We start from the raw sequence: 26,057 nt of genomic DNA, 5'->3' as shown, positions 1-26,057 counted from the left end.
TTTGTTCCTGTGGCAAAACTTGGTTTAGCCTAACTGAAACTTAGAGGAAAGAAGGTGTCGACAAATTTCCTAACTTTTCCCCAGGCAGATGTCGCACAGAAGCCAAGATCCCAGGCTCTGGAGTCCTGAAGTCCCACTTGCCCCATTTCAGTTTCTTAACCTTACTCAGCCTTCGTTTCTTCTTCTGTGAAATGAGGGTTGAATTAGACAAACCCTCTAACGTATGTAGCCCGTTGCTTGGCCATGGCAAGTTCTCACTAAATGTTAGCTTTTATGCTGAGTAATTAAAGAAGCAATGTAGAGTTAGGAATGCGCATGGGTCCCAGTTCCAATTTCCATATATTGTTTCTTTTTCTATATCACAGGATCAATAACTGAACACGGCAGCCTCACCAGGGTTGGTGTGTGATTATATTGGTGATTATGCTGAGGACACCATGAGGCAGCAGAGCGGAGTTTGCTGTTGTTGTTACTGCTGATACACCCTAAGTCCAGCACACAGAGCAGTCACTTAGCTCAGCTGTGGGGAGGACAAGGTCAGGCTCACACTCCTGAGTTTACACACTTGCTGGCAGGCTCAGGACCACCCAGCCTGGAGGAAAGGGAGGGGTTGGGGGAAAGGGTTCCCCCAGGATATAGCTGCCTAGACCTCCTCCTCAGAGAACATTCCTGTGACCCCAGCCTCCTGAGAACTGGGTGCACGGGGGTGGGAAGGCAGGGTGCCTGTGGGCCTTGGGGGGAGAACATGGTGCTGCCTTCCACTGAGGTCTGCCTGCCAGATCTCCAGACACTGCCGATTCCCAAGGCTGCCCCTGGGGAGGTGTCATCCCACCTTCCTGAGGATGGGGCTGGGATGAGGCAGAGTGGGGGGAGGGGGAAGGGACCTCATGTGGGGGAATCTTACTCCTTCGCCCCCTGGGGTGGGGGGTCACCAGGGTGGGGCCTTTGCAAGTGCCCATGGCTTGATCCTCCCAAACTACTCCCAAATATGCCTCTTCCGCACATCTCCCCTGTCCCCTGCACCACTGAGGAGGGGCTGGCCCTCCATCTGCAGTTCAGCTCCTTTCTGCTCAGCCCTCAAGGTCATGCCCACACTCCAGCTCCTCCAGAGGTGGTCCGCCTGAAAGCTGGTGGAACGTACTTCAGGGCTGCTCACTTGCACGAGCCCCTTCTAATACCCAATTTTGTATTATTTTTTTAAAGATGCCCCAAGATGTATATGCTTCAGGCTTCATAAAACCGAGATCTGCCCCTGAGCTCTGCCTGGGAGGGGAAGTGGAGGCAGGGTGCACCTGGCGCCCTCTCACAGCCCTGCCAGCGCCCTGTTCTTCCTCCTTCCCAAGTGCCAGGGCACTAACCACCAGACAGTCAGACCACGAGACAGCCATTTTCCGTCTCCCGCCTCAGTTCGCTGTCGGTAAATAGGAGAGTCAGACGAGATGGTTTCTAAGACCCTTTAGTTTCTGGCATTAGGAGACTGACCACCTTATCAGGACCCTGTGGGGACAGGCCTGGCTGACCAGCTGCTCGCAGGGCACTGGGGCTCACTGGGGTCGTTTCACCAGCATTTTCAAGGAGGACGGCTGACCTCCTGGAGCAGGGCCTCAGGTCCGGGAATCCCCTCCCACCGGGGTGGCCAAATCCGGTTCCTGCAGTGAGGGGTCCAGATGTGTGTGGGTACATCTAGGGTCCCGGAGAGAGAACAAGAATGGCCCTGGTGTGGGGACAGAGCTGTGAGGTGAGGTAAGGAAAATTCACCGACAGTCACGCCTCCTGTTTCCTTCTCATTTGGGGACCCACCTGACTCAGAGAAAGAGAACTCACACCAGTCTCACTGGTCTCCCCTCAAATGGGGCCCAAGTTCCCGGGCCAGCCTGGGGCTTACTCTTTATTAAGCTGAACCTAACCTTGGTCAGGGTGGAGGAGGCTGGAGCAGCAGGGCACGCCCGTGGGAGTTGCCCTTCCTCTTGTGAGGTGTGGGCAATGGAGACCTGGGTTCAAATCCCAGCTCTCTCACTGCCCGGCTGTGTAATCTTGGGCAAAGGATTCAGTCTCTCTGAGCCTCAGTTTATCTGCAAAACGGGGAACCTAATAGCTACGTCATGGGATTATTCTAAGGATTAAATGAGCTAGTGTGTGTGAAGTGCCGGGCACTTGGCAGGCACTCATTATTACTATTATTCTCTCTATTCTTTGGAAAGGGGAAGACTCAGGTGCTGCTGCCCCAGGGGTCCTGGCAAGCAGACAGGGGCCAGGCAAGGGGTGAAGGTGAGAGTGAAGTCTCAGTGGGGGGCACTGGGAGACCCAGTCGCCTTCCAGCTGTGGCCTCATGGGGTGAGCAGCAGAAAGGAGAGCCCTCCCTCTCCCATCCTCCTTGCCCGGTGGGGTCCTCTGTTGGGAGGCCTGGAGCCCAGCAGTGAGTGTGGGGCCCTGGGTGGAGGCCCTAGTGGCCGATGGAGAAGGCCCCTGAATCAGTGGACTGCTTCTCCTCCGGGGTCTGGTCGCTGGGGAACACTGGGTTGGCCGAGGCAGCGACCTTCAGTGTCGTCTCGTTCACCTGCAGGCAGAAGGCTGGCATGAGGGTGCTCTGACTATGGGCAAGGACCCCACGGGACAGACTCAGCAGTTGGGGCGCGCAGCCTGGTCTTTGGGGAGCTACAGTGCGCCTGTGTGATCCCAGGACTCCATCCATGCATCTCAAGGGCAGACAGAACCCAGAGCCAGCCCATAGCAGGATTTCCCTGCCCCAGAAATGGAGAGGGGACGATGAGCAGCTGGGACAGCAACAGCAACCACCCACAGAGCCCCCGTGGTTCTCACAGAGCCCGCTCTTGGCCAAACCCCTCAGGTCTGGACCCCCAGTATGCACCGAGGCCCAATGAACTTCCCTTCAGAAGCCCCTTCAGAAGCCCCTGGAAGGTGAGCCGCTGAGAGTCCCTGGAGCCCAGTGGCCCCCATGCCCTGTCTCGCTGCCTCTCCTGGACCCCACTCACCTCCTCAAATTTCTTGGCTTTGTATTGGTCGGCCCCCTTGAGGAAGTTGAGCAGGATGATGTCACAGAGGACAGTCCCCTGGGGGAGGAAAGGAGGGCAGGCCTTGAGCTGCCGGCCAGGGCAGCACTGGCCTGGGGGTGGGGCTGTGTCTGTGTCTCCGCCCCCATCTGCATGGGGAGGCCCAGGAACTTGTACCAGGCCAGCCTCCTGCAGATGGGAGGCTGCTGAGGAGGCAGTGCGCTCCCCATGACTACAGGTGACAAAGCAGGGCCTAGCTGAGCAGGGAGGTGGTGCAGGAGACGGAAGCATCTGGCAAGAGGCTGGGCTTTTCAGTCTAAGCTGAAGCAGGGCTTACCTGGGTTCAGTTCCCTGTCCACACCTGCCAGCAGGGGCCTCACCCTGACCGGCCACCAAACAGAGCCTGGCGGGGCTGAACTCACCACTCCCACGGAGGTGAAGGCTGCCACGGAGCTGATGATGGTGGGTATGATGTTGAACTTGCCTGCCTGTGTGCACAAAGACCAAGGTGAGTGGGCGGAGTCCAGCAGGGCAGGGGTGAGGCCAGAGAGACCTTGGAGCAGCAGGCCCCACCCCTTCATGGTGCAGGTATGGAGACAGAAGGTGTGAGCAGTTGAGGGTCTCAGAGCTGGTCAGCAGCAGGACCCTGCCCCTCACCCCTGCCCAGGAGTCTTCTCCGGGCCCAGGGTTGGTCTGAATTTCCTCCCCTGTCCACCCACCTGCCCAGCCCAAGGACTCACGTTCCCGTACACCAGCACGTCGAAGCGGATGCCAAAAGCCTTTAGGAGCGTGCGGTACTCGCTACCATTCTCCAACTTGTAGTACTTGGCAAACCTGGGGGTCAGAGGCAAAGGCGGGTCCCACTGTGGGCTCCTGCCTGAACCTACGGGGTCCTCGGGAGCCTACGACCGTCACTTCCTGCGCAGCCCTTACAGATGGTTTGGTGGGACACCTGCCATGGCCCAACCTGTGTCTGAGTCTCCGCCCCCAGGTTAGCCAACCCCCTTTGCAGGCAGCATCTTGGGGGGCTGGTTAAAAAGACAGCTTCTCAGGCCCCACCCTGAACCCAGGAATCAGCATCCCTGTGGGTGGGGCTCAGGACCCTTCCTTTTATTTTTATTTTTTAAAATATATTTTATTGATTTTTTACAGAGAGGAAGGGAGAGGGATAGAGAGTTAGAAACATCGATGAGAGAGAAACATCCATCAGCTGCCTCCTGCACACCCGCTACTGGGGATGTGCCCGCAACCAAGGTACATGCCTTTGACCGGAATCGAACCTGGGACCCTTCAGTCCGCAGGCCGATGCTCTATCCACTGAGCCAAACCGGTTAGGGCAGGACTCTTCCTTTTAAATAACTTCCCTCAATAATTCTGACGTGTGCGAGCGTTTGAGCCAGGACTCCATGCTTCCTCAGTTCTGTCTGCTTGGGTGGCCCAGGGCCCGGCCTTCTCCCCTCTCTGCAGGTTTCTCAGCCGGACTGGGTTCGAAGCCAGGCTCTGCCACTTCACGACTTCCTAATCCTAAGACACAAAGGCTTGGAGGAGAGGGGCTGGACCATCTTCATGAACAGGATCAATTAGGGTCTGGGGGTGGTGGCAGAAGGCGTCACAGACCAACTACATGGTCTGAATTCAAGTTGCACCAGCAGGAGAAGGGGATGGACCCCAGAGAGGAAGTCGTTTCTAGAAAGATGAGGAGGTCCAAGAACATGATTCTCCAAGGAGGCCTCGCAGGAGATTTTAAGGAAGTTTGCAAAAACAGCGTCAGGCCCGGACGGAAGGCTGTGGGAAGCCCTCACTGGCTTTCAGGTTGGCCTGAGCCTAAGTAGGGACCCTCACCACCTCCACACCCGCCATGGACAGAGCACCAAAAGGGTGCAAACCTATGAGTGGACCTCAGTGTCAGGGAGCAGACTCCGGTGTCCCATTTTACAGATGAGGAGACTGGTGAGTGGCAACACTGACAGCTCCAAAGGCCCTGCTCTTTTATTTTTAATTTTTATTGATTTCAGAGAGGAAGGGAGAGAAAGAAAGAAACATCAATGATGAGAGCCTGCAACCTGGGCATGTACCCTGATGGGGAATCAAACCGTGACCTCCTGCTTCATAGGCCAACACGCAACCATTGAGCCACACTGGCTGGGCAAAGGCCCTGCTCTTAACCTGAACCGTCCTGCCTCTGACGCCCAGGGGCGGCCTTGGTGCCAGACTTCCGAGTCCTTCTGCGCTCTGTGCCCTGCCTCCCTCCGCTGGAGAATCCAGGCCTGGACGAAGAACACGTGTGGGGAAGAGTCCCCGCTGTCTGGGCTGTGGCAGCGGAAGCCCGTGGGCACTGGGCAGGGGTGGGAGGGCGAGTGGCTGAGGTCTGGGGCAGGGCGGAGGCCGGGACTGCATCCTGTCCCGAGGTCTGCATTCCTGGCCATAGGCTGCAGCCATGAAAGATGCTCTGCCATCGCCTGGGAGAGCAGAAAGCCGGCATCCTGGGCACTGCCTCTCCAAGCGAGGGCTGGCTAAATTTATCTTGGGAAGGAATGTGGAGGGAACAGGGAGAAGAACCAAAGCGACTTGGCTGTTCGCCAGCCCCTGCCTTCCAAGAGGCAGTACGCATGATAAGATCATTATCTCATCCACCACCCATCCTCGGAGGAGGCTTGGCAGGGCCCGCTCTCTTCTGGGGCGGGAGGGAGAGGGAACCTCGAGCCAGGAAGGAGGGAGGGGACCAGCCGGAGGCAGGGGACCGGCCACAGAGAGAAGGGCCCAGGAGTCCTGACTTCTGCACTCCAGAGCGGCCAGTGGGGGTCACAGAATGTGGCCCAACCATGGGGCAGAGACTGGGCGATCACAGGGCTGGGATACCTTCCCTCTTGGCATGCGGCTGGGCCACGTGTTCTAGCCCCTCGCATCTAGCTGGGGCCCCACCTCAGAGAGTTCTTGCCAAAGAATGTGAAGGGAGGTGCGGTATGTAACCTCTGGGCCCACAGGTATCAGAGCGAACCCTCCCCATCCTCCCTTTCCTCGTGGCTAATTGCTCAAGAGCCAGGGGAGAAGTCAGGGTGTAGGGACCACTGAGTCAACAGGTGGCAGGAGCCCAGACCCCTGAAGGCTCCTGAGCGCTCCGCCCCCACTGGTCCCTGGTGTACTGTGCCAGCAGTACATACTAGCCACTGAGATGGTTTGTTTGTTACCGCGATGAGCAATATCTAACTGCTTGCAAACTCCTGTGATTTTATAGCCAGGAAGCCTGAGTTAGAGGATGAGTTAAAACTGGGGAGTCATTCAAGATAGAGAGAATTCCAATGATGCTACAGTCCTATGAGGCTAAGAAAGTCCTAGGAGGTCTGGGTGCGGCCCCACGGTGTCTTGAACTAGCTTTTGACTCCACGCAAGTCACTCAACCTCCTGAGCTTTTTCTTTCAACTGAGAAGTGAGTGAGGAAGGCCAGACGAGACAGCGTTCAGATAGAGTAATTAAAGCAAGATCTAGTAAGTGCTTAAAGCAGGTCCTAAGATCAAGATAAAGTGGACTCGTAACATCTACAATTTCCTTAACTATCACACCTCCTGCCTCCCTGCGATAATAGTATTAGCAACAATAACAGACAACGTATATATCGATTGGGTGCTTACTATGTGCCTGGCATTGTGCTATGTGCTTAATGCCAAGTAACTAACTCATTTAATACTCATAGCAACACCAAGGAACTTAGTGCCATTTCGATTCCCATTTACAGAGGAGTCGCCAGGATCAGAGAGGTTAAGCAACTTGTCTAAGGTCACAACAGCAATAGTCAAGTGAGCGGAGCTGGGATTCGAACTCAGGAGGTCCTGTTCAACCGCCCAGACTCTTAGCCTGCATTTCAGACGGTTCTTTTTGATGCCCGATTTCTGTCCAGTCCTGGCTCATTTCTTTTCATTCTCTAGCTGAGGGCCCCCTTTTGCACCTGCAGGGTGGGGCTCTCCACCCAGAATCCCTGGCTGGGAGTAGAACAGGAAGGAAGGAGAGCCATGACGTGTCAGGAGGAGGACCCCCCAACGCCTCACCTGAAAAGGCGAAAGGCTGAGCTACACCTGCCCGGGCCCAGATTTCTCCTAAATCCTCTGATTCCTATTCCTACCTCTCCAGCTTTGGTTTTCTTGGTTGAGGGATGGAGTCAGTGAGAAGGACACCACTGTTCAGCACCTTGGTTTGGAGTACAGGGCCCCTCCCAACCTGGCCCAGTCCACTCCCCTAGCCTCCTCTGCAGAATGCCCTGCCCTGCCCCTCCAGTGCCAGCCACACGACCTGCCTTCCTCTATCTCCTGCACCTGCTTCCTAGACACAGACTTCTGGGCCTTTGCCCATGCGGCTCCCCTCCTTCCTCTTCCGCCTTGCAAACTCCTATTCATCCGTCCGGGTCCTGTCAGTGACTTGATTCTTTCAAGATTTAAACAAATATTTCAAGCACAGCCACTGTATGCCAGGCACTGTGCCAGGCACTGCGAATACACAGGCCAAGCTCTGCTCTCATGAGAGGGAGAGAAATATTAATCGCACCATCCATGAGTAGCTCAAATTAGACTTCAGGGCTGGGAAGGAGAGGAGCACCTTTCTCAGAGCACAGCCCAGGCAGGCATTTGACCGAGGCTGGTGGGTCAGGGAAGCCTTCATGTGAAATAACTCTAAAGCTGAGGCTTGAGGGTGGAGAGTTAAAGGTAAGAAACTCAGGCCCTCTCAGGGGAAGGCACAGTGAAAAGGGGAAGCAGGAAGTGCCCTGGTCTGGGAGGATGGAGATGCGTGGAAGAGGTGGTGTGTCTCTTCCCAGTTCCACGTGCAGTGATTTCACACTTGCAGCTTGAAACTGTCCACAGCGGAATATTTACACCACAGAAATCGGCAAACACACCACAGAGCAAAATGCTTTCTTCCTTTCTCCAGAGAGCCGGTTTCTGGTTTCTGGTTTCCCAGCACCGAGGCTGTGAAATGCCTCTGGGCTACCTTTCCTGTTGGGGAGGATCTGAGGATCCGGGCCTCTCCTATGGTCCCCGCCACACCAGACTGAAGGTGATAATTTGGACTTTTGACTGTGAGCCAGCTCCCAGGGCCCCTCTTTGCCCAAGGGCCCAGCGCAGGGAATGCTTGCTGGAGGAATAAATGTTTTCAGAGATTCCAGACACCTCCCAGATCGGCCTCCGGGTTTCCTCCCCCTGCCTCTGGCTGCCCCAGATTCTCCCTGCTCTTCAGGTGGAACTAGTCTACAGGAGCGAACCACAGGCTGTTCTCTCCCAAACAGAAAACATCTGGATCCGGCAGCTGGCTGCATGGGAAAGTAGGTGCTACTGGTTCCCGCCATGGGGAACCAGCCTTGTGGAGAGGGACTGGGGAAAACACAGGAACAGCTGTATGTGGAGCCCTTACTCCTGCTAAGCGGCTAGAGGCTTCCACACCCATCATTTCATTTGGGCCCCAACAATTCAGTGGGGGAGCTGGTGGCTTACGGCTTTGAAATGAGGCAGCCTGGCCTTGGATCCAGGTTTTGCCACTGAACTCCTTTACATAACCTGGGGCAAATCACTTCACCTCTGCTTCTTGCTTTCCCCAAATGTGAAAGGGAGAAAGAAGATGGCACTAGCTGAAGGGTGGTTCAGTGTGGCTGGGGGAGGGCTGAGCTGGGGGGCACTGAGCTTTTAGTACATTATCTAATGGTCAGCAGGCAACAGTCAGACTTTCCAGGCCTGAGAGAAGCACAGCAGGGATCAGAACTCGGGCCCCTGGAATCCTAAGCCCCTGCCCACCCCCTGCTGCTTCCTGCATTGCCTGATTACCTCCAGCGACAGGGAACTCACTACCTGTATGAGCAGCCCACTTTCAGCTTTGGGTAGTTCCCACCGTTAGAAGCGCTTCCCCACGCTGAGCTGACATTTGCAGCAGGCGGCAGCCCTACACGTTTGCTGAATGGAGAAGGGTTTTTGTCACGATGTACAAATCCCTCGGAAACTCTCAGACATCTGTTTAGGAACGATCCCATAGAGTGGTGGCAATTCCTTCCCAAAGCAGGGACACGTAACTGTTACAGCAGCAGGGAAAACAGCAACACGCTTGGAGGATCCGGGTTGGACTTGCGAGGGAAAACTTGGGCCTGGAATTTGGGTTTCTAAGCGAAGGAGGTGGTGTTCTCAGCAAAGCTTTTTGCCTGGTGGGGAATCATTCTGCCAGCCGAAATATACTTTTACAGTTGATTTTCTACTGATGGGAAAATATCTCCTTGGCAGACTCATTGCATGGGGGTTGGGCAGCATCCCTGAGCAAGCTGGGACTCCTCCTGGTAGAGAAGGGCCCAAGCCATATTTATTTACTCATATTCTAAGACCCTAATCAACCTCAAAGACAGACATTCTGAAAATGGTTTGTTGTTGATCCTTTTTTAAAAACACGTATTATCATTCATTTATCTTTCACAAGGCAGGGAAAGGTCAATGGAAGCAGGGCTGGAAGATGTACCTGAGAGCCAGGTTACTAGCTGTCTGCTCCAGTGAGTAATCTTTTTGGCCTCAGTTTCCTCATCTGTAAAATGGGGGCAACCACACCCATCCTAGCAGGATATTTGTGGTTGTGACCCAGGCCCTGGAGCCTGGCCTCCGGGATTTGGATTCCGGCTCCAGCATTATTTGCTGTGTGGCCTTGGGTGCATAAATAAAGCCTCTGAGCTTCCGATTTCCAGCTATGAAATTTTCCCTCTTCACTCAATTAATAATCCACCAAGAGCACTTGCTAAGTCCTGGGCTCACTGATAAGCACTCAGGGAGTGCTAGCCAATATTTTCTCCCAATAATGTTGGTCCTTGTGAGGACTCAATAGTCATCCTATATAATAAAGACGTAAAATGCAAATTAACCCTCATACCCTCACAAGATGGCTGCCTATGACCAGGCCAGCAGGGGGGTTAGGAAGGGATAACCAAATGACTGAATAGCAGGCTGTGGGGGGCGATCAGGGTGGCAGGGGGAGCAGTTGGGGGCAACCAGGCTGGCGGGGGGGGGGGGGCAGTTGGGAGCGACCAGGCCAGCAGGGAGGGGGCAGTTGGGGGCAATCTGGCCAGCAGCAGGGGGCACTTAGGGGGTGACCAGGCTGGCAGGGGGGCATTTAGGGGCAATCAGGCTGGCACACAGAGACAGCGAAAGGTGACCAGGTAGGCAGGCAGGTGAGCAATTAAGAACCAGAGGTCCAGGATTGTGAGAGGGATGTCTGACTGCCGGTTTAGGCCCGATCCCGGCAGTCGTACATCCCCCAAGGGGTCCCAGATTGGAGAGGGTGCAGGCTGGGCTGAGGGGACAACCCCCCCCCCCCCCAGGCCCCTGCATGAATTTCATGCACTGGGCCTCTAGTAAAGGTATAAAGGGCTGTATAAATTCAGGCTCATGCTAATTACCCCCACCCTCCCACCCCACTGTACCCTAAAGAAAGCAAAGAGGAAAACAGATCATGGAGAATTGACGAAAACACGCCCCAGGCAAGAGGGCCTTCGGGTGCTTCTGTGGTGATGAGGGAGGTGTCTGCTCTAACGCATCTCCATGGCTCCCGGGAGGAGAAGAACCCAGATTGAGGGAGGGATGATCAAAGCCAAGGACATGCTTCGATCCAGTCTCTGTCGATTGGCCTAAGACCTCGCGATCGACACGCTTCCGCGTGGAAGCAGCTCAGCTGCCAAATCTCAGCTTCGTGAAAGCTGCTGCGGGTACATTTCCAACATGGAACACTCACCACAAACTCCTCCAGCACGAGGCGCAGCGAGCAGCTGAGCGCCAGCAGACGCCAGGGGAGGAGAGCCAAGACGGCGGCGCCTTTTAGGAGCAACGCTGTCCCAGGGACCCGCAGGAGCACCAGGAGTCCGACATTGCTGAGCGCACCGTTTTGCTTCTCTCTCCTCATCCCAGCAGCCACTCCTGGGTTTATGTGCTCGAGCTGCCTCCTTTTTTTTCCTTTGCTAGTGATATGATGGCGGGAGGTTTGCTAGAAGCAATGGCTATAGGACAGGTTCCTGGGTCGGAGTCCTGATGAACCTCTTAATTGGGCTCTGTAGTCTTGGGCAAGTTTCCAAATCTCTCTCTGCCTAATGAGGGGTGCGGGGCGGGGTGGGCGATGAGCTGTCAATCCTGTCAAAAATAGGTGTGAAAGGGCGCGAGGGGCCCTTAACCTGAGGTCCAGGGATAGGCTTTCAGAGGTCTTCAAAGTCTCGGAATTCTATGCCACATAAATAAATATTAAATAAATATGCAGAGAAGGAAACGGACCACACTGTGTGGGATGCTGATTTCCTGCAAGGGAGCAGCCAGGAGTGAAGCCAGTTTCCAGGCCATTACTGGATCTACCATTTGTCTTAGGGTTCTCACTCTGAGGATGCATTTACATCCTATTTGTAGAAATAAAGTATCCTTTAACCAAAGAAAGTGCCTGCAACGTTGCTCAAGGCGACGTATACATGCATTTTCCTTGGACAATCAACGTTGAGTGCTGCTTTCCTCAGGGGTGTAATAGAGTTAGCAACCTCCAACAGTTAACAAAGGGCTGTGATTTCACACAGGAAAGTGGGTAGGCCTGGTACTGGACACCAGTGCTCCTCCCTTCCCTCCCCACCCTGCCCTGGGCTGCCTTGGCCTGCTGCCTGGCTTCTGGCTGCTGAGGGGGCATGGCTGGGTCATAGTTCTCCTCAGGCTGCTGTGTCCTATCTCTGTCTCCGGGTTCCAGGAAGAGCTTCCTGCCCTCGCCCCTTCAGACCGGGCCCCAGGCACTGCAGGGTCCTTGGTGGTATCCCTGCACCCTCCCAGCAGCACTCCCTGTATTAAACTCTCCTCAAATTACCCAATTTGCATGTGCCATCTGTTTCCTGCTGGGACCCTGACTGATACAGTATTTTTAATTTGCCTTTGTACCATCTCTGCCTATACACTCACACCCACACACATCCATTCACTGACACACTCAGGCACACGCACACACGCACGCACACATTCAGTCACTCACAGACACAAACCCACACTCACACTCACTCACCCACAGACACTCACCCTCACTCACAAACTCACACGCAATATTCACACACGGCAGTGCCAGTGCCCAGCGCTGGGGAGTGGAGTGCTCTGGTAAACTGGGGGCCCCCTCTGTGTGGCAGGAACTGACCCCTGCAGGAACACTAACACTGGGGTGCCTGTCACCCTCGCACCATTGAACTGGCGACTCTGGCCAGTTCTTATTTTCAAAAATGCTTCCCTTTGCCCACTGCTAAGCCAGACGAACGCACCAACTGCACACTCTCAAGGTACTTGGAAAGAGGCTTCTTAAAAATACCAAGTTAAAAAAAAAAACCACACCCACAAATAAGCTAAAGCAGCCCCTGGAGTCTTTAGCCATGCAGAATAGACTTCGGAGTAAAATAAAATCTTTCCAGCAAATTTTAGGGCGGTAGGGACAGACGGAAACCTTCAGATCACATAAACGAAGGTAAGCTTCGATGGACAGCGCCAGGTACTTTGGGTGGGGGTTGAAGGGAGACACATTTTGGCTCAATACAAGGTCATCTTGACAAGAATGGGAGGCCATCCGATGACGGACAGGCCATCTTGTGAAGTGGTCCCTTGTCTAGGGCTGCTTTGCCGAGAGACGGATGTAGGCACCGGGAGCAAACGGCCTCTCAGGCTACTCTAAGATGCACCCGTGACCTTGGGCACATCACTGCCCCTTTGAAGTTTCTACTTCCTCATCTGTAGAATGACCGCCCCTCCGTCTAGGTGTCTCCAAGGGGTTCTCAACAGCTAGAGCTTCTCTAAATCTCGGATTCTGCAGGCGAAGAGCCTCCAAAAATGGGGGTGGGGTTTGGAAAGGAGCTGCAGAAGTAATTAGTGATGGAAATGCGAGTCTCTAGCTGCCTCTGGATGTCTGAGTCTGCATATTAAACAAGGCTGAATCTTGGCTGAAGGATTCCATTCCCTCCAGAGCAAAAGGCAACAAACTGTAGGACAGGACGGCAAGACGCTGGAAAAAACCTGGCCCCTGTCAGAGGGGCAAAGGAATGTGTTTGGGAGACAAAAGGCCAGGATAAGTCCTGTGGCCCCCCAGAAGCTAGTTGCTCGCCCACGAGCACATAGGCGTACGTTTCTGAGGATTAGCCATGTGAATAGCCTTCCTGGTTGGGGTGGACATCATTCAAGAAAATGTCTGCAGGCAGGCTCCCACGCTTACTGGCTCTGTGACACTGGGAAACATAGTTAAGTCTGCATGCCTCACTTTTCTCGCTTATGAAGTGGGGGATTGTAGCGCCTCCCTGTGGAGAGTGGGGGTGGGGAACAACGAACCAAAGGGCACACTTTGCACACGGTGCCCAGGATCATTCCTACCCACAGGGAGCGTGTGGGGTTCTCAGGAGCAGCATACTTTGTACCCATCCCAGGAACTGCCCTGTGCCCATGCTGACCCTGCCTGTGGCCCTTTTCCTCCCTCTCAGGATTCAGAAAGGAGGCCCTATGTGGGCTCCTAGCTTAGCCTTGGGTGTCCATGTAGCTCGAAGACAGCATGAAGGTGAGTGGGTAGACACCCAAGGGAGTGACTTCAGGGAGCTTGGGCAGAGCCCTCTGATTGCTAAGGCCATCAGATACTCCCCACACCAGCGCTATTCCTCTGGGAAGTCTTTTAAACCACAGGATCAAATTGGGCAGCTTCGCCCCCTCATATTCTGGCTGGAGGTCTTTGGTGTGGAGGCCACACCCCTCAGACGGTACCCCTAGGCCCCCAGGGATTTATGTTCTCAGGATCCTTAGAGATCTCTGACCTGTCTCTCCAAAGACAAGCTTACGTAGGACCCGTCTGCCTCACATCCTGCTGTGCCTAGGCGAGGTGTGCGTGCATTCGTGAGTGTGTGTGTGTGTGTGTGTGCGTGTGTGTGTGTACCACGGTACACTACATTGGAGACAACGAACTCCATCCAAACCAATTCTTTAAATGAAAGACATTGCTCTAAAGCTGTGTGACACCTCTAGCCAGGGTCTTCCCAATAGTTACTCCCTTCATAAGCTTTCCTGCCAAGTAAGTTATTTGCAGGATTGAAGAATTCCCAATGGCCAGGGGGAAGTTACGAAGATGAAAACTTGCAGTTTAGATCATGAGAATTTTATTAATATGTTTCTATTTTAAGCTATCATATGAAATCCTTTGTATTGATTTCAGTGTGATGTACCCGACTGAATAAATATGCCAATTTCTGCGAGGGAGCCAAACAGTATTTTTAAACTACTTTAAAATATGTGTTGTTTCCTATGATTTTTTAAAGTTGGGAGTTGATTATGAAAGCACTTTCAATTTTTTTTAAAAAACGTTCTTCTTTCCAGAGATTACACATGCATATGTTAAACGATTACAGATAAAGCTTAATGGAATGGATAATTACCTTTTCAAGCCACAGATAAAGGTTAAAAAAAAAAAAGGTGAAATGATTTTTGGGGGGCTTATGTATGTCATTATATTGTGAAATACCACTACAACAAAGGAGATTTGAGTAGCAATTCCTTGAACATATAGATGTAGTATGTTCTTATAGGGATTTTCCCCCGATCACTGCCTACTTAGCTAATTAGCCTGTTCGGTGTATAACACAGAGTCCTGAGGGCCCTGCCAGAAACGTCAGGATCTTCAGAAATTAAGGGAAAAACAGAACAGAGAGCTAAAGCTTTTCGGACACTGGCTGATAGGATCCTGGAGATAATAACACCATTGCCCTTTCACGGATGGGAAAGGAGGGGGAGGGGGAGAAGGTCAAGGGCTTGCTTAAGGGTTTTCAGCTGGTTCCCAGTAGCTTCTCCCGGGTTCTTCTCGTTCCCTGTCTGCAAAGTGGGAGGGGGGAGGGGGCCTCTTGTGTCTCAAGGCCTTCGGGATGTCAATGAGATGCTAGAGACTGGCCTGAGTTCCTGTTCGAAAGGCCCTGAAGAGCGAATGCCCACTGTGATTGCTACTTGTGACTCCAGTGGCATTTCCTGGTTCTGGACAGAAATACAGAATTCCCATCTGGGAAGATGGTACCAGCTGTTGCCCTTGCTCTGTGGAGCGAGAACCCTTAGGAAATGTAGGCGCAGAAGAAGGGGTGGGCTGCCCAGGCGTGGCCTCGGCACCTTCCGGCCTCAGAGCCAGAGCGGAAAAACGAACTCAGCATCACAGAACCCAACACTTCAGGAGACCCTGGCCATCTGGCCTCACCGCCCACCGCCGGCACGAATCCTCCCTGCGGCCGGAGCCATGATCTCACCGGATGGCCTGTCTCCGACAGCTGCCCGTTTGGAAAGTCCTGCCTCATTTTGAACAGAAACCTGATGGGGGAACATGGGCCCTTTTCCTGCCAATACGCGTTGTTTCTTCAGATGCAGTTTTTTTTTTTAAACATATTTCACCGATTTCTTTTCTTTTCTTTTCTTTTTTTTTTTTTTACAGAGGAGAAGGGAGAGGAATAGGGAGTTTGAAACATCAATGAGAGAGCAACATCGATCAGCTGCCCCCTGCACACCCCCCACTGGGGATGTGCCCGCAACCAAGGCACATGCCCTTGACCGGAATCGAACCTGGGACCCTTGAGTCCGCAGGCCGAGGCTCTATCCACTGAGCCAAACCGGTCAGGGCCGGATGCAGTTTTTAGAACGGCCCCTGCCTCTTGGCCCTGATGCCCCTGATTACCTGAAGTTGTAGCCCGGGGAGACGCTGCTCTTCTCAGAAACGCTGTCCAGCCGGGTGAAGGAGTATTTGGGGATGCACTGCTCCCAGGCCTTGTCCAGGTCGCACACCCAGCCGATCTTAATGCCCAGAACCCCGCCCTGCAGAAAGGGGGCAGGCGTGAGCCTCCCGCAGCCCTCCGGTGCCCTCGTCATCGGGGCGGGGGTGGGGAGCACCCCAATAAGACACGTGAGTGCTCTGCATGCTCAGGTGGAGGGCGCAGGAGCGAGAAAGAAGAGGGAGGTGTCATACGCTGTTGCTGAGGAGGGAAGTACGTGGCGCAGGGTGAGCCCCGGGGGCGCTAAATCCTGCTTTTGGTGTCGTCAGCCCCTCACCTACAGCACGGGAGCAAGTGGCACCGATGCCATGTCCGGAGCCCCAGGCCTCGCTGTGTGCAGGTGACGTGTGAAGAAGGGAATGGGAAACGGGCCTTGCGGGCAAGGGTGAGGGGGCAAGACCGCCCAGGACAGGTGGCAGGACTGGGATGCTTCCACCAGGGGGCGCTGCCTCGCCGCTGCTCCGCTGGCCCAGCATCCCCGCCCGCCCAAGGGTCCCCAGGTCCGCGGAATGGGGGGCAGGTCCTCACCGTGCTGGCCAGTTTGGCAAAATCCTGCCCCGCAAACTTGACCACATCCCCCACCCGCAGGATGGGGCAGAAGGGGGCCTGGTCAGGGTGGAAGCGGCAGGTCTTCATGTCGGCGGCGGTCAGATTGGGCAGGAGGTTTCCCCTGGGAAGGGAGGAGGGAAGGAGAGAGGCCAGGCCCAGGGTCAAGGTGGAGACAGGCCTCCCTCCACAAGGTTCTCTCCCGCCTGCCCGAGCCCCAGGGCCCTTCCGCGCGCCCAGGCAGGGGGCCTCACTGCTGTCCCGGCATCGTCCTCCTGTCACCCTCTCTCCCATCTCAGGGTCGTGAGTGCTCGTGTCTAATGTCCCTCTCCCAGGCCGGGGTGGGGGTCGGGGGCTGGCAGAGACACTGGCCCGAGTCCACCTGAGACTCAGTGGTCAGGGCTGGCGGGGAGACCTGGCTGGGAGATGGGGGTCAGGACCCCGGGGAGTCCGGGAGAGAGTGGGGAGAACCCCGTGGTGACCGGCATCGCCTCCCCTCTGAGAACGAGGGGTGGGCACACTGCCTCTCGGCTTCAGGGAGGAGCGAGGACTCACTTCTCAAAGTTGAAGAGGGGGAAACGGATGCTGTTCTTGATGAAAATAGTGAAGTTCTCCGCTTCCATCATGACAGGCCTGTGTGAGCACAGAAGGAAGGGGCAGGGGAGCAGGGAGCCCCCGCCGGGGGCCACCCTCCCTGGTGGACATCGCCCAACGGGCACGTGGCCCGGGCCTCTCCGGTCTGAGGGTCAGAGGATGGGAGTGGCAGGTGAGCTGAGCTGGGAGGAAGCTGGTCCACAAGACCCCCTGCAAGCTCAGAGGTGCCGGGGGGGGGGGGGCCCACGGTAGCCCAGGGGAGCCTGGGTGGGGGCTCTCTTCCCACAGGCCCTCACCTTTCCACTGTGTCCACCTCGGCAGGGCACCAGCCCTGGATCTCACAGGTGCGGAGCTCGGAGCTGTAATTCACGCAGCGGCCGGTGAGGATCCCTGGGAGGGTGGGGACAGTGCTGTGTGCTTGTCTGGCCCTTTGCCATGCCTTTCCCTCACTCCACCCCTCCTCATCAGAGACGGCCCCCAAATACACACACACACACACACACACACACACACACACACACACAGGGATCCTGCAGGCGGACAGAAAGGACAGGCAGGGCAAGGGAGGTCCCCGGTGGCACGTTGGCCCCGCAGAGCTCTCCCTGACCCTCCCAGCCCTAGGCAAGCCTTGGGAGGTGACCTCTCCTCTCACAGGTCCCAGGCCCCCAGCCACAGCAGGCTGCTCCTTGCCTCCGAGGCTTTGCTGACTGTTCTTTCTGCCGAGGATGCCCCCTTCAAAGCCCCTCTGTCCTGCCAAATCCTTCCGTCCCACAGCGTCCTTCTCAAATGTCACCGCCTCTAGGAAGCCATTTGGGACCCATCTCTTCCTTCCCCTGGCTCCTCCTTGACATCACTCACCACCTCATGGCACGGCTGTCACCCCCATCCCTGGACTGGGAACTCCTCTGGGGTCCCCTACCATTGGGGTTGTGAGGGGGTGGGGAAGGGGCTCCACTCACCCCCACTCGGGAAGCGCTCGGGCCCGCACTGGCTGTCTGATACACAGCGGTACTTGTCCTCGCTCTGAGGGGAGACAGGTCCACGGGTGGGTGAAGGGCCCCGGGCTGGCCTGGGTGAGCCCCTTGGTGCCCACTGCCTCCCCACAGCTGGGGGCCTCGGGGGGGGGGGCGGGTGGAGGTCCTAGGCTGGACCTAGGACCTCTGCTTACACCCACGCCCCTCCCTGCCACCACTCCCCTCCAGCGGCTTCTTCCTTGACCAGCTTCACCCAACCTCCCTCCCCCGCCTCACCTCTGGGCAGAACCCTTGCATCTGGTTTTCAGTGACGATCATCTTGGTGATGATGACAAAGACAGAGGTGCCCTTGGGAGAAGGAGGAGAGGAAAATGCAACAGTGCCAGTTCGTGAGGCGGGGACTCTTGTTATCCCCACTCTACATAGGGGGAAACCGGGGCTCTTGCTGATTGGGCCAAGGTCACAGGTCAATAAAGGCAGACATGGGCTCCAAAACCAGGCTCTTCCAATACCCCCTGGCCCCTCACGCTCCCTCTGTGTGTGGTCCTGATCACAGGACAGGTTGTGGCAGAACAAGAGGATGCCCGGTGCTGACTCAGGAGGGTAACCCCCCTCCCCCAGCCACTGCTCTGGGTCACTGATGCACAGGGTCTCTCTGCCAACCTGCCCAGGTCTGGGCGTCGACACAGCCACCTACCGTAGGGGGGGGGGGGTCATACCTGGGGTGGTGTCACATAGTCAGACACATCCATGACTCTGTTGGCGTAGCGTCCAAAGCCCTTCACCTTGGTTACCACGGAGGACTCAATGGATGTGTCCCGCACCTGGTACGCCTTCTCGTGCAAGAAAACCCACCTGGGCAGAGAGCGGGGTGGAGAGCAAGAGAGAAGGGTGTAGGCTCATCAGACAGAGGCTGCAGGGGCGCCTTCCTGCCGACATGGACCACGGGGGCCTGGCAGGGGAGGCATGTGTGTGTGTGTGTGGGGGGGGGGCGGGGGCAGGGGAGGGGGGTTTCACAGTGAGCTCTGGCTTGGCTTAGACCACTGTTCTCCATCCTTCCCCCATTTCCTGCTGAAGGAGCATTTTTACACTTTTCCCCATAATCGTCCTCCCTCCATGAAATTTTAATACTCGTCATATCAATTTACATACTATATGTATATTTGCACTTTACACACAAAAAGAGACTCTTTTATTCTTCAGAAACCAATCCTCACCCCTTGAGGGTGCTATCACCCCGCGGAGAACGCATTATCGTTCCTGCAGGTGACAGAGGCCTCCTCCCGGGCAGGAACCTGAGACAGGAGGCGCAGAGGCTCCTCGCCCCCCGACTCCTGCATCGAGGCTTTGTGCATGGCTGCATCCTAAGTGCCCGCACACAGCAGGTGTTAATGAACAAGTCGATGCAGATGCTTGGGAACTGGGCACCTGGCAGAGTCTCCATCTGTGCGAGCCTCAGGTGAGGCGGGAGGAGGGAGGGAGGGGCAGCGGCTGAGCCTTTACCTGGCTGGTGGACGGAGTTGGGCTGGGAGGGAGGAGCCTCTCATCTTATTCCTTGGATTGTGCTGTCACCTAGTGGGCATTTACCTGCATTGCCTTCTTTTTGCTGCTTCCAGCCACTATGGGATCAGGGAGGGACCCTTGCCTTCTTCCATTCCCACCTGTCTCCTCAGACTCTTGCAGCCTCCCCAGCAGCAAGAAGGGCCTGCAGACCAGTCTTCCTTCTGCGTTTCTGTGAGGTGCCCGCCTTTCCGTTAGTAATCACCCCCCACCGCCCTCAGGGCTCAAGCCACTCGGCCTCACTCACCACGCTTCCAGCAGGAGGCGCGCTGGGAGGCAGATGCTGTTCCCGGGCCCATTGCACAGGTGAGAAAACCTCACCCCATGAGCTTGGGAAATGCCGCACACTCTCAGTTTCGGAGAAACGTGGTGACGTCTTGTGGAATCCAGGGGCGTGCTTTTGGAACGCCGGATTAGGGTCCTTTCTCATGCTCACCAGGTGGCACAAGACGAGGATGAGCGGAAGGAGCAGGAGACGGTGTAGGGCAGAGAAGACCAATCTGGGGGCTGGGAAGTGCGGAGGGCAGCACGTGGGATGACCCGAGGACTTTATAACGAGGAGGGGTGAGGACTTCAAGCCCAGGAGCTTTCTCACCCCGAGAGTGGGTGGGGGCTGGGGTGGGAGGCGGTGAGCGCCACAGGCCTGAGGAGTCTCGATGCCCACCTCCCTGGGGAGGGGGGGGGGCGGTTGGATTGGGTGGCCTCTGGAATGCCCCGATGCTGGGAGATGCCAGGGGGTGAGTCACTTGTGGGTTGGGCACCTGCCCACCATGCCTGTTTGAACATGGCTGACATTTGCGAGTGGCTGCTTGTTCAGCTGTTGGTGAGTGGGTTCAGAGGAACCCCCATGCCAGGCCTGTCTCAGCGGCCTGAATCCTGTGCACTCTCTTCAGCAGGAGAGGAAGGCTGGGGGCCCAGCCAGCGCTGGCAGGTGGCGCCCAACCTGTCACCTGTCTCATGGTCACGGCCTTATCGCGGCCCATCCTGATGAACGCCTGTTGAGAGCTGTCCGCCTGCCTGTAGGACGCCCTGTGAACACCACGACCCTGCGGAAGCCCAGGGAGCCGTAAGCTGAGCTTCCTTGGCACTTTTATCTTTTTCCTCTTGGAAGGGAAGTGGGTGTTCATCAAGATCTCACAAGGGAGTGTGGCTCACGTAGAAATCTCATCCGCTGTCTTGTGCCTCAGCAAGGGTGGGGTGGGGTGGGCTGGAGCACCTTCCAGAAACGTACCCAAAATGAGCACCCTTGCTCGTGGCTGGGGTCCCTGCAGAGCGGAGGAGGGAAGTCTCGGGCCCCAGCTCTCTGCTCCCAGCCGACAGCGGTGGTACTACTGTGTGCTCACCCCTCCCGCTCTCCCCGTCCCCCCCCCAACCTCAGTGCTTGGCCATGGGATGGAGACATCGCTGAGCACGATCGAATGAAATGGTTTCCTGACACGCACCCTGCCTTCCACCCCCGGTTTTAAAGTTTGGGAACATTTGCCAACGAGAAGCCGAGTTCAGATGGCCAATACCACGTCATCAGCCCAGCACCCTATGTGCCGTCCGTGCAGGACTCACCGAGGCCTTACCGCCAGCCCACCACACGGCTTCCTTATTACCATCACGCCACAAATACGGGAACCTGTATGTGGGTTCCAGCCCCGGCGGGCTGCTCACAATGGCCTCACCACAGGGCCTCCAGCTGTGTCCGGGGTCAGGACCTGGCCACAGCTGGCCCCTGACCTAGATCCTGGTCCTTGTCAGGGGAAAGCATCTCACAGCGTAGCCCATCTCCAGAGGCTGGGAGGAGCAACTGACCAATCTCTCTCCTTCCCCGGCCCCTCCTTCCCCAGGGCTCCTTCTTGTGCCCAGTGGGGAGGAGTGGCCACAGCAGGTTTCTCTCTGCGAGTTAAATAACAGGCAGAAGAATTTCAGTGGCCCCGTGGGGCCTGGGCGTCAGCGGGGCAGCTCGAATGCGGGGATGCTTCATTTCCAGAACGGAGGGCTGCGTGGGTCCCTGGAGGCCAGGGCTCAGGCGATGGGGCAGGACCGAGCCTTTCGTTCCTGGCATTGACTCCGCGGCTCTGACTTATTTTTTCTTGTATTCCTGGTTTATTATTTATAGAGCGGAAGGCGGGTGGCAGCTCCTTGGCAGGTGGGGTGTGCAGGGTGGAGCCAGGGAGTGGGTGTGAGGAGGGTGTGCTGTGTGTGCCGGAGGATGGAGGACGGGGTCTCTCCGGGAGCCTGGAGCTGGGCTGAGGGGAAGGGGGAGGTGTGATGGTGGGGTCTGTGCAATAATGACAGTTATCATCTGCTACTGAGTCACCCAACTCAGGCGACGAACGGACACGGGTTCCCTCCCCTCGCCACTGCTCCCAGGAGAGGCATTCCTGAACCCATTTTCCAGGTACAGCGACGGAGACTCGGAGACGCGAAGTGAGCTGTCTGCACCCCACCTCTGGCATCAGAGGGAGGCTTCCAACCAGGTGTTCCATGTCCCCCAGTCTCCCCATCATAAGGGTGCAATGGGGCAAGAGGGGACACATGAAAACCACTGCTCTCTCTAAACCTGTACGATGGGGTCCCAGCAGGTCTTCCCACAGTATTGTCACCTAGTGCTTGTCACCTACTCAACAAGGTGCCTCTGGTGCTTCCTTGGGTGAGGGGATGGGGTGGGGGCCAAGGAGGTGGAATTCCAGCCCTTTTCTTAACTAGAGCGCCTCCCCATTTTAACGGCTTTATGTGCTGTGCTTCTACATAAGATTTGAAATGAGGCAGATCAGACTCTTCATTTGGAATGAAGCAAAGAGGTTGGCTGTGCAAATAGTGAGCTTGTGGGTCAGGCCTTGGGGTGGGGAGGTGGAGGGGTGGGTGGGGAGGTGGAGGGGTGGAGGGGGGAGGTGGAGGGGTGGGGGGGAGTAGGGGTGGAGAGGAACAGGACAGGGAGAGCAGGCCTGCAATGGGGCCAGAGGTACCGTCAGCCACCACAGGTCCTTCCGACGGCGGCGGGAGCATCAAAGGGCTGGGATTCCCCTCACTGCTAGTTTTTGAAAACCAACCTCAGGCCAGGCACTGGCCAGTGTTTATGGGAACTCGGGCCCCAGGGATCTCCTATTCCCTCCTCAGGTCTTCATGGGATCCAGAAAAGAGATTGGATCTTAGGAAGTCCCACCCCATAGAGGAGACTGGATTATCACCTGGGCCTAGGAAAGACAGTGGGAGAAACACCAGGCAGGTCCTGGCCTCTCTGTGCACCTGCACTGGGTAGAGAAACCAGTGATGAAGTGGTGTCAATCACAGACTGAGGCCAGGGGCGGGGGTGAGAGCACGCGTGGAGACGATTAGGGGGTGCGGTGCCATGAGTGCTTAGGAGAAATGGTTGACTCATGTCATAGGTCCTAGGCAAGGTTGTGCATCTGGTCTACCCGATGGGCATACAGTGGAAGAAGTGAGTATTAAGCATTAACATCACAGCGTTACAAATCCTTTCAAATTCTATTGAGCCCAAGTCATAGTCATCTCTCTCCATTGCCCACCTGTTAACACGTTTTCCTGCATCCACTCCTACCTATTCCAATCCCTTGGCATATCAGCCACCAGAGTGGTCTTCTCAATTCATATTTCATCATGTCTGTCTGTCGCTCTCAATCTCTCTCAATCACACACACACACACACACACACACACACACACACCCTAGAATGTTTCAGTAGCTTTCCTTCCATTCCTCTTCTGTAAAAAGGAAAGACCGGAGGTGTCTGAGGTCTGGGGTCCACTTGGAATCCTGCCTCCACCTTACACCCCCCTCCCCTTGCTCCTTCTGCTCCAGCCACAGAGACCTTCTTTTCTTCTCCCCATTAGCCAGGTCCGTTCCCTTTGTAGAGCTGGGCGTCTCTGCCTTGAGCTCTCTCCCTTCCCTGGGTTGCTCCAACTCGTCCTTCAGGTCTGGCTTGAATGCCGCATCTGCAGAGAACCTTCCTTAGCTCCCTGACCAAGTCCAATGCCTGCACACTAGCTGCTGTCCTAGCACTGTGTCTCTTCTTTCAACCCTGAACCCCCGCTGAAATTTTGTATTTGCAGAGATTATTTGATTAGTGCCCATCTCTTGCACTGTAGGCTCCATGAGGGTGAGGACCGTTGTCTGTTTTGGCCCACTGTTCCAGCCTCGGTGCACAATGCCTGGCATGAAGAGACGCTCAACCACTTTGTGCTAAATTAATGGAATCAGGAAATCCTAATGGTGCATGGGCTCATGTGCACAGAGATGGGGCTCAGGCGGGGATTGGGAGGGGGGAGAGCTGGGCTGCGGAGTGCACCCGACGATGCAAATGGAAGGAGCTGCTCTGGGGGGAGCTGTCAGGCTGGGAGATGAATGGGGTTGGATACCAAGACGCCATCTCGTGCTGGCACCAACAGGCCAGGCTCCAGCACCAGGGGTGGTCGGCGCATCAGACCATGGTGAGGGACAGACGGGGCAGTGGGGTGCTGAGCAGGCTGGTCCAGGAGCTGGCTGCCTCTACCCACCACCTCCTGCCAGGAGCCAACAGAGCCGGGCCAGGCTGGCAATGTGCTGAGGCAGCTTTGGGCACCTGCCTGGACCACCATCATCCCATCGTGTGGCTGCGTGTAAACAGTCACAGCATCACACGTGCATGTGAACACGAACCTTTAGGAACCAACTTTGAGCCGGTCTCCGGAGATGCCGATGTGAAACATTTGCAAACATCTCACAAAACCTCAGACGTGGAAGGGAGCGTCAAGGGCACTCAGTCCGAGCCCAGAGCTTGAGTCCCTTCGCTAGTGTCCCTGTGCGCAGCCTTGTCTACAACATCTGCAAGACCGGGGCTTCCTGGCTCTCACCAAGCGCACGGAGCCCAAATCCCTTAGTCCCTGTCTTCCCACCTGTCCACGCACACCCTCCCACGGCTGCGACCTTCAGCAAGGAGGCCCCTCACCCGCAGCTCCAGCCGCATGCACCCAGGATGTCTCCTTCCACTCGCTTGAACGGACTCACGGCAGCCCTCGGTGGCTGGCTGTCTCTCACACACAGACCCATTGTCTCAAAGATCAGCATGAACTAGAGACCTGCACACCAGGAAAGTAAACCCTCGAAGTCCTGACCTGTATTTCCTGGGGCCCGCCAGCGTGTGCGAAGGACCGTGAGAAACGTGTTTCTTCTCTGGCCATCCTGTGCTCCTCGGCCTTTTGTGCGTGTGTGTGTGTGTGCTTATGTGTGTGGGTGTGTATGTCTCTGTGTGAGTGTGTCTGTGTGTGTATGAGTGAGTACGTCTGGTGTCTGTCTCTGTGTGTGTGAGTGTGCATGTCTGGGTGTGTGTGAATGGGGGGGGTGCCTCAAAGAAGTGGGGGCTGAGAGGGGTGTTTAGACCTCACTGGCTCTTAAGTATCTTCCAGGATGGGTTATACAGAACAAAGTCGGGTAGAAGTAGGGAATTTACAGTTTCTGACAACGCGGAGTATTTCTGGCTTCGTGAGGAGGGACACGACACCATATTCAGAAAAGTCACTTTTCTCCTGAAATTCTCTTCCCTGGAATGTCATTGATGCCCATGTTCCCCCCTCTCTCCTCAGGGAAAGATCCCCCTGCTTTGTCTGACCCTCCAAGAGCAAGGGCTCCTCTCCCCCTTTCTACAGCCTCTACCCCCAATGCCCAGAGGGGAGCCCTCATTCTAAAGTGGGTGCAGTTCTCTCCTTCCCACCTCGAAACCACGCTGTCGCCATCTCCCTCATTTCAGTGTCTTCTGTCCCCTTCTGCCCCCCTTGTCTTCTTGCGGCCCCAAAGAGCTGACTGAGGTCAGTGGGAAGATGTGTCAGGGGGTCTGGTCTGCCTGCTCTCTGGTTGAGGGTGGGGATGAGAGAAGGGAGAGGGGAGATGGTCCCCTGGGACCTCTCCTGGTGGAGGGTGGTGCCAGGGCAAGGACTCCCCTCGGGGTGTGTGCCTACAGACCACTCTCCAGCTGTGGAGGATTCACTGGAGGGAAAACCCATCTTGGGACCAGATACCCGATGAGGGCGGCAGAGGCCGGTCCTTGAGACACACCCCCACCAAACAGACTGTTTCCCCAAGAGAGGAGAAGGAAGCTGGGGAAGCTGGACAGCACCACTGAGGGGAGAAGGGGGCCGGGACACTGGGCAGCCCTCCCCTCCTGGGCCCTGAAGGGCCTCAGACTCACCCCACAAAGTAGGAGATGATGAGAAGCTGAACTGCCCGGTTGATGATCCCAATGGTCCAGCTCTTCACAACCACAGACTTGGTGGTCTCGTAGGTGAAGAAATCTGACATGCAGTTCATCCTGAGAGCGTGCGCATGGACCGCTCAGAGGGACCCAGTGGTGACTTCAGAGGCAGAGGTCCTCAGACCGGGAGACGGGGATCAAGGAGGGCTGGAGGGGGCAGTTTAGAGGGGCTTGTGGAATGGGGAGCCTGCTCCTTTAAGTCAGGCAACCCTAGCCCAGAGCCCAGGCTCTCTCTGCTCTTGATGTTCTGGGCTGCCAAGAGTCCAAGGCCAGGGCGGGGGACCCCTTTTTGTTCGTCTCCACCCCACTCCCCTGTGATGTCACAGCAGGGGTGGGGTCTCCAATCCCTGGCT

The 26,057-nt window shown here is 56.0% G+C and overlaps 1 protein-coding gene across 1 annotated transcript; it reads right to left on the bottom strand.

Annotated features, from left to right (window-relative positions):
- Positions 1-2,443: 2,443 nt before the first annotated feature.
- P2RX3 (purinergic receptor P2X 3) lies at positions 2,444-25,760 on the bottom strand (the record flags this gene model as incomplete). The annotated part of the gene is made up of 12 exons (XM_081099965.1): positions 2,444-2,557; positions 2,994-3,071; positions 3,434-3,499; positions 3,752-3,845; positions 15,702-15,838; positions 16,324-16,465; positions 16,897-16,974; positions 17,232-17,325; positions 17,895-17,958; positions 18,186-18,257; positions 18,629-18,764; positions 25,642-25,760. The coding sequence occupies 12 exons, from the start codon at positions 25,758-25,760 to the stop codon at positions 2,444-2,446; spliced, it is 1,194 nt and encodes a 397-aa protein (XP_080956091.1).
- Between the last annotated feature and the right edge of the window lie 297 nt (positions 25,761-26,057).

This window comes from Myotis nattereri (genome assembly GCF_964212035.1).
Source record: "Myotis nattereri genome assembly, chromosome: 9".
Lineage (NCBI taxonomy): Eukaryota > Metazoa > Chordata > Mammalia > Chiroptera > Vespertilionidae > Myotis > Myotis nattereri.
The sequence above is the reverse complement of the archived record's forward strand: the minus strand, read 5'-3'. Positions and strand labels throughout refer to the sequence as shown.